This window comes from Ranitomeya imitator, chromosome 2 (assembly GCF_032444005.1).
Source record: "Ranitomeya imitator isolate aRanImi1 chromosome 2, aRanImi1.pri, whole genome shotgun sequence".
Taxonomy (NCBI): domain Eukaryota; kingdom Metazoa; phylum Chordata; class Amphibia; order Anura; family Dendrobatidae; genus Ranitomeya; species Ranitomeya imitator.
This window is the reverse complement of record NC_091283.1, coordinates 572,011,937-572,025,828: the sequence shown is the minus strand read 5'-3', so window position 1 is coordinate 572,025,828 and position 13,892 is coordinate 572,011,937. Positions and strand designations below refer to the sequence as shown.

General features: G+C 44.5%; 1 protein-coding gene and 1 long non-coding RNA gene across 6 annotated transcripts in view; one reads left to right on the top strand and one right to left on the bottom strand.

Moving 5' to 3' along the window:
- LOC138665029 (uncharacterized) overlaps positions 1-13,892 on the top strand; it is a 189,284-nt gene that overhangs the window by 57,963 nt on the left and 117,429 nt on the right. The gene's annotated exons all lie outside the window — the stretch shown is intronic.
- Positions 1-13,892, bottom strand: part of SLC16A5 (solute carrier family 16 member 5) — a 100,788-nt gene that overhangs the window by 58,613 nt on the left and 28,283 nt on the right. For 2 of the 5 annotated variants that reach the window (XM_069752161.1, XM_069752162.1), the window contains one exon: positions 5,068-5,284. In XM_069752161.1, coding sequence (XP_069608262.1) covers positions 5,068-5,254 — 187 coding nt within the window. In that variant the 5' untranslated portion in view covers positions 5,255-5,284. Of the gene's footprint in view, positions 1-5,067; positions 5,285-8,419; positions 8,692-8,936; positions 8,967-9,056; positions 9,125-13,892 lie in introns of those variants that run through there. The other 3 variants (XM_069752163.1, XM_069752164.1, XM_069752165.1) reach the window with 3 other exon arrangements.

Sequence of the window (13,892 nt, the reverse complement as noted above, 5' to 3'; positions counted from 1 at the left end):
TTCTCTCGCGTATCACCCCTACTCTGGAACCCTCTACAACACATCAGACTCTCGCTTACCATCGAAAACCTTCAAAAAGAGCCTGAAGGACCACCTCTTCCGACAAGCCTACAACCTGCAGTAACCACCGATCGACCAAACCGCTGCATGACCAGCTCTATCCTCACCTACTGTAGTCTCACCCATCCCTTGTAGATTGTGAGCCTTCGCGGGCAGGGTCCTCACTCCTCCTGTACCAGTTATGACTTGTATTGTTTAAGTGTATCAAAAAACTTGGCACTCAATAATGCTTGTAGAAAATAAAGTCATTTATTTTGCATCAGGACAAACAGATCAGCTGTAGCTCGTATCTTGCTAAACGTTTTCGGTCCTTTGTGGACCTTCCTCAGAGCAAGTTTATCTAATGTAATACAGAGATTATACAAAATAGAAAAAAAGAAAAATAAGGATCAAAATAACAATCTGTCAATGTCAAAACACATTACATAACTCAATATAAGACAAAAAACATAAATACCGTATATACTCGAGTATAAGCCGACCCGAGTATAAGCCGACCCCCCTAATTTTGCCACAAAAAACTGGGAAAACTTATTGACTCGAGTATAAGCCTAGGGTGGAAATGCAGCATTTACCGGTGAATTTCAAAAATAAAAATAGATCATTATTTCCCCATAGCTGTGCCATATAGTGCTCTACACCATTCATATTTCCCCATAGCTGTGCCCCATATAGTGCTCTGCACCGTTCACTGTGCCCCCTAGCTGTGCCATATACAGTGCTCTGCACCGTTCACTGTGCCCCATAGATGTGCCATATACGGTGCTCTGCACCGTTCATTGTGCCCCCTAGCTGTGCCATATACGGTGCTCTGCACCGTTCACTGTGCCCCCTAGCTGTGCCTTTATACGGTGCTCTGCACCGTTCATTGTGCCCCCTAGCTGTGCCTTATACGGTGCTCTGCACCGTTCATTGTGCCCCCTAGCTGTGCCTTATACGGTGCTCTGCACCGTTCATTGTGCCCCCTAGCTGTGCCTTATACGGTGCTCTGCACCGTTCATTGTGCCCCCTAGCTGTGCCTTATACGGTGCTCTGCACCGTTCATTGTGCCCCCTAGCTGTGCCTTATACGGTGCTCTGCACCGTTCATTGTGCCCCCTAGCTGTGCCTTATACGGTGCTCTGCACCGTTCACTGTGCCCCCTAGCTGTGCCTTATACGGTGCTCTGCACCGTTCACTGTGCCCCATAGATGCTCCACATTAATCTGTGCTGCCGCTGCTACTGCTGCAATAAAAAAAAAAAACCACATACTCACCTCCCTTGATTGCAGCTCCCGGCGTCTCGTTCCGGCGCCTCCATCTTCCCGGCGTCTCTGCTCTGACTGATCAGGCAGAGGGCGCCGCGCACACTATATGCGTCATCGCGCCCTCTGCCTGATCAGTCAGAGAGCGCAGACGCCGGGAAGATGGAGGCGCCGGGAAGATGGATCGGCGCCCGGCGGCTGGAACGAGGACAGGTGAATATGCTATACTTACCTAGTCCTGGCGATCCTCGCGCTGTCCCCTCCTGTCTTCGGCGCTGCAGCTTCTTTCTCTATCAGCGGTCACCGGCACCGCTGATTAGAGAAATGAATAAGCGGCTCCGCCCCTATGGGAGGTGGAGCCGCTTATTCATTTCTGTAATGAGCGGTCCCACGTGACCGCTGAAGAGAGGAAGAAGCTGCAGCGCCGAAGCCCGTGGGACGGCAGGGACAGCGCGAGGATCGCTGGGACTAGGTAAGTATACCTCAGCGCCCTCACCCCCTCACCTGCCGACCCCACCGCTACCGTGACTCGAGTATAAGCCGAGGGGGGCACTTTCAGCCCTAAAATTTGGGCTGAAAATCTCGGCTTATACTCGAGTATATACGGTAACTGCAATATATGTCAAAATGCTGAAATAACAGTGACTGCAGCTGTTAGACTAGTTTCCAGAGAGACAAGCTCAGAGCGTTTCCAGAGTGACAAAACACAAAACGTGACCGAAAACGTTTAGCAAGATACGAGCTACAGCTGATCTGTTTGTCCTGATGCAAAATAAATGACTATTTTCTACAAGCATTATTGAGTGCCAAGTTTTTTGATACAGTTGATTTAAGGGGCTGGAAACCCTACTTGAGCACCTCTACTCACAAATCTATAGAGTGCCGTGTATCTTGTTCTTGTATTGTTTAAGATTATTGTACTTGTTTTTATTATGTATACCCCTCCTCACATGTAAAACGCCATGGAATAACTGGCGCTATAACAATAAATAATAATAATTATTATTAGCCGCCCTGCAAGGGTCCCCCTTATCCTCTGAGCCCTAATGCAGCTGCACATGCGGTATGTTCGTCCCTGGCACAGTCGTTGTGGTCTGACTCCGGCAGGCACCCTCTGCCCAGCTTCCTCCCATTTGGGCAGAGCTGATATAAAGTGACATGAAAATGGCAAAAGTTGTAAAATGTGAAAAACTCCTCCTCATTGCGCAAACATCTTGCAACTTTTAAAAGTTTTTACTCCACAAATGTTTTGTAAAAACTTTGATGCATCGGCCTCATTGCTTTTTCTCTTCTATTAAAAATATGACTTAATATGTGTTGCATTTTTGTCACTGCAAATCATGTTATTCTAAAAGGAATCTTTAAATTAAAATAGCATGATTTGTTAATAATGTAATGTTAAAACACAACTAAAGAATTAAAAAATAAAGTGAAAAATACAGGTACTAAAACACAATAGCCCCTATTCAGTGTTTATGCTAGGAAAGTGGCGTAAAACACTGAAAAGTCATCTTTTTTTTTTTTTTGCATAGCATGAGTTGCACAAAAATGTATCCACCTTTGGTATTGTCTCATCATCAGTTTCAGCCAGCTACGCCAAAATGAGAGGAGCCGTGGGGGATAGGGCTTAGCTTCTGAAAAGTCAAGAGAAAGTACATCTTACAAATTGTATTTGTTTGTCTGTACATAAAAACAGAACAGACAAACAGAATGTCAAGATACAGATGTGAACATAGCGGAAAAACTGCCAAGAAAATGTTTATGAAGGAAGCCTAAATGAAACATTTTTACCTCCTAGTTACATTTTTAGCCCGGAGTCACAAGGCCATTGATTTTCTAATGCAAGATCAGGGACGATTATGAAGATACTCTCAGCTCAAAGTCTGTACCGAGTGTCAGTGCACAGTGCTCAGATTGTCTCGCTGGAGAGAATCACAGCACAGGTGTGGAGAAGACGGAGAAAATAATTTCTCCATCTTCTCCACTGCCTGTGTCAGTGGTAATTGCACTGCATTCGGATGTTTCACTCGCACCCATAGACTTGTATGGGTGCGTATAAGCAGAATTTTTCAGCGTGCTGCGATAATTTTCTCATGCTGAATTGGCATGAGATTTAGAAAAATAATAAATTGCAGATTTGAGCTGCCTGTACTGTACATGGTGTGAGCGAGCCCTTAGGGTATGTGCACACGTAGAATGGTCCTCTGCGGATTTTTCCGCAGCGGATTTGATAAATCCGCAGGGCAAAACACTGCTTTTTTCATGCGGATTTACCGTGGTTTTTGTGTGGATTCCACTGCTGTTTTACACCTGCGGTTTTTTATTATGGAGCAGGTGTAAAACCGCTGCGGATTCTGCACAAATAATTGACATGCTGCTGCGTTTCCACGCGTTTTTTTCCGCAGCATGGCCACAGCGTTTAGGTTTACATTGTACTGTAAACTCATGGGAAACTGCTGTGGACCCGCACATAGCCTTAGGTGCCCAGCATGTGGATTATAAATATAGACATGGGTGCAGGCATTCAGCTCATGTTACCAAGTCTATGACACCTATCTTTTCTAAGAGACAGAAAACTTTACAAGACTCAAATGTTTTTGCAGCGTTCACCCAAGGTAGAGGACCTTAATCATATATCTTTAGTAGTTGAGTTTAGGAATAGAATACCATAACAAGACTTTATGTACTTTGCAGGCAGGACCAAAAATTTTTGGTCTATATTGTGCAAGTGCAAAACAAATACCGTAATCTAATATATAATTGCCTAGAATACTACTTCCTGCAATTTGTGCCAACTTCCGTGGCTTTGTCCGGAGCTAATGTCCGGAGCTAATGTCCGGAGATAAGTGACGTCAACAGTGTCCAGTGTCTGATTGGTTGCCGCCTGCTGCGAGCGACCAATCAGAAACGTGCCGTACTGTGACACACTCCGCCCGCCATTTTGGTGTGATTTTTGAATTTTTACCTCACAGCAAGTTTCTACTGCGTGGAGGCGGGCCCAGTGACGTTGCTCTTCAAGCTCCTGACGAATTTCGTCAAAAAAATGATAATACCATTTACCAAAACTATATATATTTAGTTGTGAAGTGGTTCAGTGACATTTTCACACCAATTTTGAACTTTTGTTTGGTGTTTTCTCCATATACTGCCTATTATTTTTGTTCTTTCTTACTATTATTTATTAATTGTATTATTCTTACATTTGAATAAATAAAGTATATATGGATTCTAGACTCCCGATTCTTTAGAATCGGGCTGCCATCTAGTATCTAATAAAAAGGTACTCCTTTTACTTGGATTGCATTTGCTTATCATTTTCAAGATCGGAGCTTGTAGTCTGTGGCTACAACCATTGTTTGATACGCTCAAAGACTGAAAGCCTCCATATCCTGCCCCTGCTCACATAGCTACATGGATCACCTGTGTGAGCAGCAGATAAGGGTATCAGCCTCAATGTTTAGAAGAGTTTTCATTCACTTACCCCAGAGAGATCTCGAAAATGATGGCATTTGAAACAATGCATATTAGAGGGTAATTGCCTAGTAAGTTAATTATCCTCTATCAGTTCATATTTTATAGGGCTCCTTGAGAAAGCAGAGTACTTCCAGCATTCACATGGACAAACAACATCAAATGAGAACCCTCCTTTAAATGATTGATACCAGGTATTACTCATGTAACAACTAGATTGGTTACTATCGCATAAAGTCAATATATTCTCTTAATATTATGACATAAGGAAAGAGGTTTTTTTTTATACAAACCTCCCGCATGCAGCACAGCCATCATAATTGAGGGGAACCAGGATATCTCGGTGTTTGATGCCTGGAAGGAGTTCTGGAGGTCCGTATAAAACACTCCAATGGAGGAAGGAAATCCGAGTGTCATTCCGTGGATTAACATTGCAGCCACAAGCACCCCCCATGCCCATGGCCCATCAGGGGTCTCCATTCTGATACAGCCGGCTTCCTATGGTGTAATCTGCACAATGAGAGGAATTTTGTGTAAATTCTTACTTGATGTGAAGCCACTTTGTTGCTATTTTCAGAATCACACACATTTAATAACATAATGGCTATAGTTGACCATTTAGAGACATTAAGCATTAAATGTAATGTCAATTGCTAGAGTGTCTGTACAAAGTAATAGAAGGACTGGTAATATAAATCAGATTATCATAGATGAGAAGAACTCCTGACTAATGAGCCTCCTGTAGTTCTATCTACATGAAAGGTGAGGAATGCTGGTAGGGGAGGATGAGCTTTTCCAGTGTAAGGCCTCATTCAGACGTCATTATTGCGCATGCTTGTTCTGTTTTTTTTATCATTATAATCTATGGGTCTGTTCACATGTCCATGGTTTTTTTTTAACAGACAATGTTTCCGTGCAAAACTCACAGAGACATGGCCATTTTTTCTGACAGCACGGATAAAAATGGCAAATATAAGTCCAAGGTTTCGTGAAAAACAGGTACAGCAGAGGGATGGCATCCGTGTGCTGTCCACATCTAACACTGCAAAGTATATGGAGAAGATTTGTAACTTATTTTTTTAGCCAGCTGTCAAAAACAGTGGTGACACTGATGGTAAAAACTGATAAAAAAATGGTATTGATATCATTAGTGTAAGGAACATGTTTAAACATACATGGGGGGGGGGTGTGTGTCACAATCAGATGTCCGTTTTTTTCACGTACTTATTCTCTCTCCATTTTTCACGGGCAGAACATGTACCCATTATAGTCTATGGGGCTGGTCACGTGTTTCAAAAAAAACAAAAACGCGGATATATATCCAATTTTATCTCAAGTCACGGATTAAAGTAACGCAAATAAGTTCATGGGCTTGTGAAAATCACAGATGCCACATGGATGCCAACTGTGTACAATCCATGTGCTGCCTGTTTTTAAAATGGCAATTAGTAGGAAAAGTTTTGCATTTGTTTTTCCTTTTTTAACATTTAAGAATAACTGATGAAATACGGATGGTAAAATGGCCTTGGGCCTCATTCAGATATTTATCTGTGAGTTCTATCCTGGATTTCCTAAATAGAACACCTACGATTTTTTAATCTATGGAGCTGTATAAGTTTTTGATCCGCGTCACATATAAAACATGGCCATTCAAAAATCACACAAATGTATGGTATTCGTGTGATGTCCTTGATTAACACTGCAATGTATTGGAGAAGCTGTACAATTTATTTTTTCATGTGGGAATCACTTATGAAACACGGATGGTTAAAATTCACTGACCAAATACAGATGAAAATCGAATTCAAATCATTGATAACATTTGGACCATTTATTGCACACGTGAAAAATCATGGCCATCCAAACGAAGCCTTACTCTGATAGGTGAATTTTCCTGTACAAGAGGCTGGAATACTGTAACGGGGTCTACCAAGCTGGAGTACCTCTTTCAGTACCACCCAGTGTTTCAGGAGGTCCACTCGGCTTTGGCTGGAGTCTGAATGAAGGACGCTGGCTGGAATTCATTGGTTACATGGGCGCATATAAAAGATCACTGCTTCTCCACGTATTTCCAGTCTGACAACACTTTACTCACAGGACACAGAATATATCACACAGATACAGAGGGCAGGCCAATAGAAAAGCGGCAGGCCAGACATACATTACAATAACCGCAGGGGGCCGGAGCCTGCCGATATTTACTGTGGGAATTACAAAGGTGGGGGCAGGACAAAAGGGGAATATCGTGTCCCCTCTGCCCAGGGGCGCAGCCTGTGGGCTGATGCATTAGGGACATGCATCTCACATGGAACATATTATACATACATATAACTGCACAACATATTCTGGGCGCTGAGTGGTTCCGTAACATGTAACAAATACTGTTTGAGTTTTTAACATAAATTTTATGTTAAATGAAACATTAATCCGTTTTATAAGAAATATTACCATTGCAAAATCCCAGTTGAGTGAATTTCCACAGATTCATTAATCGCTACTAATATGCTTAAAAACCCTGGTCCACAATCTAATACAGGATTATGTTTCCCAGGGAGATTGAAAACTTGTACAACAGTATGTGATATTTGGCTAATCTCCATATGGGAGATGATACATGGTCATGGTGCAGTTTTTCATGGGAGCTCTGTATGACTTGCTTTCATATCAGTGGCCATAAAACATAGGCGCTTGAAGCAATGTTCTTCAGTATTGTCTGTATACTAAACATCTCTGGGACTGAGTGAACTGATGTGAGCCTGGATGCATGTACAACAGTCTACCAAGACAGGAACTCATAGGCATAACACATCCATACAGCAGCAGTGCCTGACCGCGCCATGGGTCATGGTATGCTATAATAATGTCAATTTGTATTCAGATCACTTGAATGCAGTACAGAACTCATCAGTCACTAATAGAACATAAAGACTAGAATAATAAAAAAAATACATTTTTGCCTAGGATAGAATCCCACAATGATTTAATTGAGTAAGCATCAGACTTCATGCATTTTGTATGCCCTTACAAGATATATCGGAACCACACTTATAAGCACATCTTCACACAGTAGTATATATAGTTTATTACACACACACACACACACACACACACACACACACACACTGATAAGGCAGAATGTTAAAACCACTGACAAGGGAAGTAGATAGCATTTATCTTGCTAGAATGGCACCTGTTAATAGTGAGACATGCTAGGCGGCCAGCAAGTCAGCACTTGACTCTGACATTTTGAAAACAAAAAAAAAAAAAAAAATGGACATGCGTTTTCCACTTGTGTCGGCACCAAAATATACAATACCAATCTGCTCTATTTATTGCTTTTCTTTATTCAAGTTCTCTTTTTATTCATTTAAACCAGCTTTTAATTCATTTTTTTGTGTAGAATTGTTACGATTCTGCACTTAAAAATGCAAATTTTATGGGGGTTTTTCTAGGTTTCCCATAGAAGTCTGTGGGGAAATAAAGCACAGGCCTGTTACATTTTCAAATACACAATAGGTGCGAGTTCATAAAAATCACTTCCACTTTGCTCAAACTGTTAAATGCTGCAAAGTTTTCAAAACACGACATCTCCACCATATGGGAACATGGCCCAAGAAGCCGAGCATACAAATGGTGCGTACCTACCAAAAGTCCTACAAAGAAGGGCAATGTGAAAACCATCATCAACGTCATGTCCACAGAAGTGGTAATTGCATAGTGTGCAAAGGTCTGGTCCCACAGAAGAGTTAACGTAGCACAAACCAAGAAGAGCTGGTCGCCTTCAATGGTCTAATGGATGTCGCCTTGACCGGTTAACATTACGTAGGTCCTCCGCATGCTGCTAGGTAGGTGGTTTTCACTAAATAGCTGATCTTTGTGTGCATACCGACACCAACGGAACATTCGTGCAAAGACATACCCTTATCCATTCCACCTCTCCTAAATGCACCACATAGATAAACATGCAGACAGAACAGAACATACGTAAAACCTAAGATGTGACATACTGATAGTCTGTATGCGGAAACAGCTGACACACAGTCATGAAAAACCACAGGTGAAGTCTCCTTTTCTGTTGCTTCCTCCTAGATATCACAGTTACCTTTCACACAGCTTCTCAAAAGCCACACTGTGAACCATTAGAAATGCACAGAGTTCTTACTACTGGATCTGTTGCCTTCTCCCCTCACTCAGTCCTGACTTGCTCACACTTCTGTAGCCCAACACACAAACTCTCCTTTCTGGAGCCACTATATGCGCACAGTTACTTCTGCGTTAGTACCTGGCGCGTCATCCTAGGTCACCTTTAGGACTGCAGCCTTCCTCTTCTCTCTTACCTGTGCCAGTTGTATTCTAGCTCCTCTCCTCCCTCACCAGGACACACCTGTGGAGCCTAGCCTGACATTCCCTCCCTTTTCACCTGCATCACAGGGACACCTTGCGTCAGGTAATCGTGACACAGCATCTGCACCGTACACAGGCATGCAGTGAGTTGTATGGGGTATAGGGTGGGGCACCCTGGGCATCGCCTCTCACACACTGCAATCAACTGGACAGTAAACAGTAATTAGATCGAAGGGCTGGACGCGTAAGTCTGTGTGCCCACGACGAGTTTTTGGTGATTCATGGGTCACGTTAAGTATTTTGTCTGAATTTTACCTCAGTATCTGTAAGGCAAAGCCAGGAGTGGGACAATCAGAGGAAAAGTATAATAGAAACAGGTCACCACTTCTGGTTTTGGCTTACAAATACTGAGGTAAAATACTGACCAAATACTGAACATGGCTTTACAAGTTCCAGCAAAGTAGATGGGATCTATAAAAATCTCAACCATATACAGTACTGTCTGGATTCAGCATATGGTTTAAATTAACGCACAATTTGCCAAAGGGGCAACTAAAGATCCCTATTAAAGATCCTAAAATAAAACATAACTTTTATTATTTTGCAAAGGCAACACACATTTAAAATTACAAAACTAATGTGTGTATGAGTGTGCCACAAAAGTGATTTTAGTGGCAAAAGTGCAAATGCATATAGATCCTATTTTTATTGCACTGCCCTTATTGGCTCTAATTATGGAGGGGAAATATGTCAAGATCACACAGGAATCTCCCGGTATTTCAATATTGTAATCTTTCAGTGTTATCCTTCAATTATTCACCCAAAGGGGTCCACTCCACTCCCTTCACTCCAGGCTATATTGTCAATTTGTATACTAATGCAAAACACGTCAATAGATCACTCCATCTCTGAACTTATATATTGACAAGAATTAGAGGCGTCACTTGGGTACACTCTTATCTATAATATAACGCTGGGAGCGTCACTCTGTCCGAAGCCTCTATAGACTGCGCAAGCGCAAGCGCCGGCGCAGTCTGGGCCTCACAGAGCGACGCTCCCGGGAGATCGCGGTATGCGTAAGCACTGAACGCATACCGCGATCTCCACCGGAGAGTCAGGGACCGCCAGGAGGGAGGGTAAGTATACTCACCTTTCCCGGTTCCAGCGCTGCTTGCGGCTCCGTCTCCCGGCTCCTCTGCTCCCGGCTCCGGAGGGCACGGACTGCGCAGGCGCCGATTCCTGCTGCCGGAATCGGCGCCTGCGCAGTCCGCGCTTTCCGGCGCCATTTTCTTGAAGACACACTCCGGCTCCACTGCAGGTGTGTCTTCAAGAAAATGGCGCCGGAAAGCGCGGACTGCGCAGGCGCCGATTCCTGCTGCCGGAATCGGCGCCTGCGCAGTCCCCGCTTTCCGGCGCCATTTTCTTGAAGACATACCTGCAGTGGAGCCGGACGATAGGTGAGTATGGTATTTTTTTTTTTTTATATGGCAGCAGCATTCGGGGGCATACACACTGGAGCGGGGGGCATATAATACAATGGTGGCGCAGGATGGGAGCAGCACATGACAGAACGGGCGCAGGATGGCAGCAGCACATGACAGAACGGGCGCAGGATGGCCGCAGCACATGACAGAACGGGCGCAGGATGGCCGCAGCACATGACAGAACGGGCGCAGGATAGCCGCAGCACATGACAGAACGGGCGCAGGATGGCCGCAGCACATGACAGAACGGGCTCAGGATGGCCGCAGCACATGACAGAACGGGCGCAGGATGGCAGCACCACATGACAGAACGGGCGCAGGATGGCCGCAGCACATGACAGAACGGGCGCAGGATGGCAGCAGCACATGACAGAACGGGCGCAGGATGGCAGCAGCACATGACAGAACGGGCGCAGGATGGCAGCAGCACATGACAGAACGGGCGCAGGATGGCAGCAGCACATGACAGAACGGGCGCAGGATGGCAGCAGCACATGACAGAACGGGCGCAGGATGGCAGCAGCACATGACAGAACGGGCGCAGGATGGCAGCAGCACATGACAGAACGGGCGCAGGATGGCAGCAGCACATGACAGAACGGGCGCAGGATGGCAGCAGCACATGTCAGAACGGGCGCAGGATGGCCGCAGCACATGACAGAATGGGCGCAGGATGGCAGCAGCACATGACAGAACGGCGCAGGATGGCCGCAACACATGACAGAACGGGCGCAGGATGGCAGCAGCACATGACAGAACGGGCGCAGGATAGCCGCAGCACATGACAGAACGGGCGCAGGATGGCAGCAGCACATGACAGAACGGGCGAAAGATGGCAGCAGCACATGACAGAACGGGCGAAGGATGGCAGCAGCACATGACAGAACGGGCGAAAGATGGCAGCAGCACATGACAGAACGGGCGAAGGATGGCAGCAGCACATGACAGAACGGGCGAAGGATGGCAGCAGCACATGACAGAACGGGGGCGCAGGATGGGAGCAGCACATGACAGGATGGGGGCGCAGGATGGAGCAGCACATACCAGGATGGAGACCATATACCAATATAAATGCTCGCCACCCGGGCGTAGAACGGGTTCAATAGCTAGTATATATATATATATATATATATATATATATATATATACAGTTATGTGAAAAAGTGTTTGGTACTTCACTTTGTCAGGCAGGTCCTATTTAAGTGATTTCTTGATTGAGAACAGGTGTGGCAGTAATCAGGCCTGGATGTGGCTAGGGAATTTGAACCCCCCTTTCCAAAGATATGATAAACCACAGTTAATTTATATTTTAAGGGGGGACAATCACTTTTTCACACAAGGCTCTGTAAGTTTGGATTTATTTTTACCTTAATAATAAAGACTTTTATTTAAAAACTGCATTTTGTGATTACTTGTGTTATCTTTATCTTATATTTACACACTGATATAAATGCAGCTGCTCTCCTGAATCTTGGATTCTGTTTTTCTTTTTTTTATCCTGGGCTTCTCCTCTTCCTTGTTAGTGAAGTGGGCGTGATTATCAATGCTTCTCTGTAGGCATCCACATGATAGTCAAACACCCATGGATAACAAGGCTAGATTTTACATGCAAGAAAGAAGGCACCATATCTGTTGTGAATTCTGTGGCAGAGCTCCCTTCTGTGGTCACAAGTGGTACTTCGGCTGATTCTCTCTGTGAGCTTCTGTTGGTGGAGGGAAGTGGTACTGCGGCTTCTGAGTTTCCTCCCTCAGGTGATCTGGTGAGGTCGTTAGGTGCTTCTCTACTTAACTCCACCTAATGCTTTGATCCTGGCTTCCTGTCAATGTTCCAGTGTTGGACTTGCTTTTCCCTGGATCATTCCTGTGGCCTGCTGCTCTGCATAGCTAAGTTCTTCTTTGTTATTTGTTTGCTATTTTTTCTGTCCAGCTTGTTTATATATACCGAAATATAGCAGGTTACTATTTATAATCAATAAACTCGGATCTATATAAAATACATTATAGCTCACTGGCAATAGTGATATATAACTGATTTTATCGCTAATCAAATTCCACAATACAATCTACTCAGCTCTCCTCCTCCAAAGCCAGCTTCTCCACCATTATAGAAGACGAACTTTCTACCCTACTCTCGAGATCGCATCTCACCACCTGTGCACTTGACCCGATCCCATCCCACTTCATCCCAAACCTCACCACAGTCTTCATTCCAACTCTAACCCATCTTAACCTATCAATAACAACTGGTGTTTTCTCCTCCTGTTTCAAATGTGCCTCAATCACACCCATCCTCAAAATGCCCTCTCTTGACCCATCTTCTGTATCTAGCTATCACCCCATATCACTTCTCTCCTTGCCTCAAAACTACTGGAACAACATGTCAATTTCGAACTGTCCTCCCACCTCTCTTCCTGCTCCCTCTTTGACAGCTTACAATCTGGCTTCTGATCACATTACTCTACTGAAACTGCCCTAACTAAAGTCACCAATTTCCTGCTAACTGCCAAAGCCAAGCGACACTACTCTGTCCTCCTTCTCCTGGACCTGTCCTCTGCCTTTGACATAGTGGACCACTCCCTATTACTACAGACCCTCTCATCTCTTGACATCACAGACTTGGCCCTATCTTGGATCTCATCATACCTAAAAGACCGGACATTCAGTGTCTCCCACTCACACACCACTTCCTCTCCTCACCCCCTATCTGTCAGAGTCCCGCAAGGTTCAGTCTTAGGGACCCTGCTCTTCTCCATTTACACCTTCGGACTGGGACAGCTCATAGAATATCACGGATTGCAGTATTATCTCTATGCTGATGACAAGCAGATCTACATCTCTAGACCAGATATCACCTCCCTACTAACCAGAATCCCACAATGTCTGTCCACTATTTCATCCTTCTTTTCCGCTAGATTTCTAAAACTTAACATGGACAAAACAGAATTCATCATCTTTCCCCCGTCTCACTCGACTCTCCCAACAAACCTATCCATTACTCCCAACAAACCTATCCATTGCTCACTCTTCCCAGTCCCACAAGGTCGCTGCCTCAGGGTAATCCTTGACTCTTATCTCTCCTTCAAACCACATATCCAAGCCCTTTCCACTTCCTGCCGACTTCAACTCAAAAACATCTCCTGGATCTGTACATTCCTCAACCTATAATCTGAAAAAAGTTTAGTGCATGCCCTCATCATCTCCCGCCTTGACTACTGCAACCTCCTGCCCTGTGACCTCCCCTCTAACACTCTCGCGCCCCTCCAATCTATCCTAAATTGTGCTGCCCGACT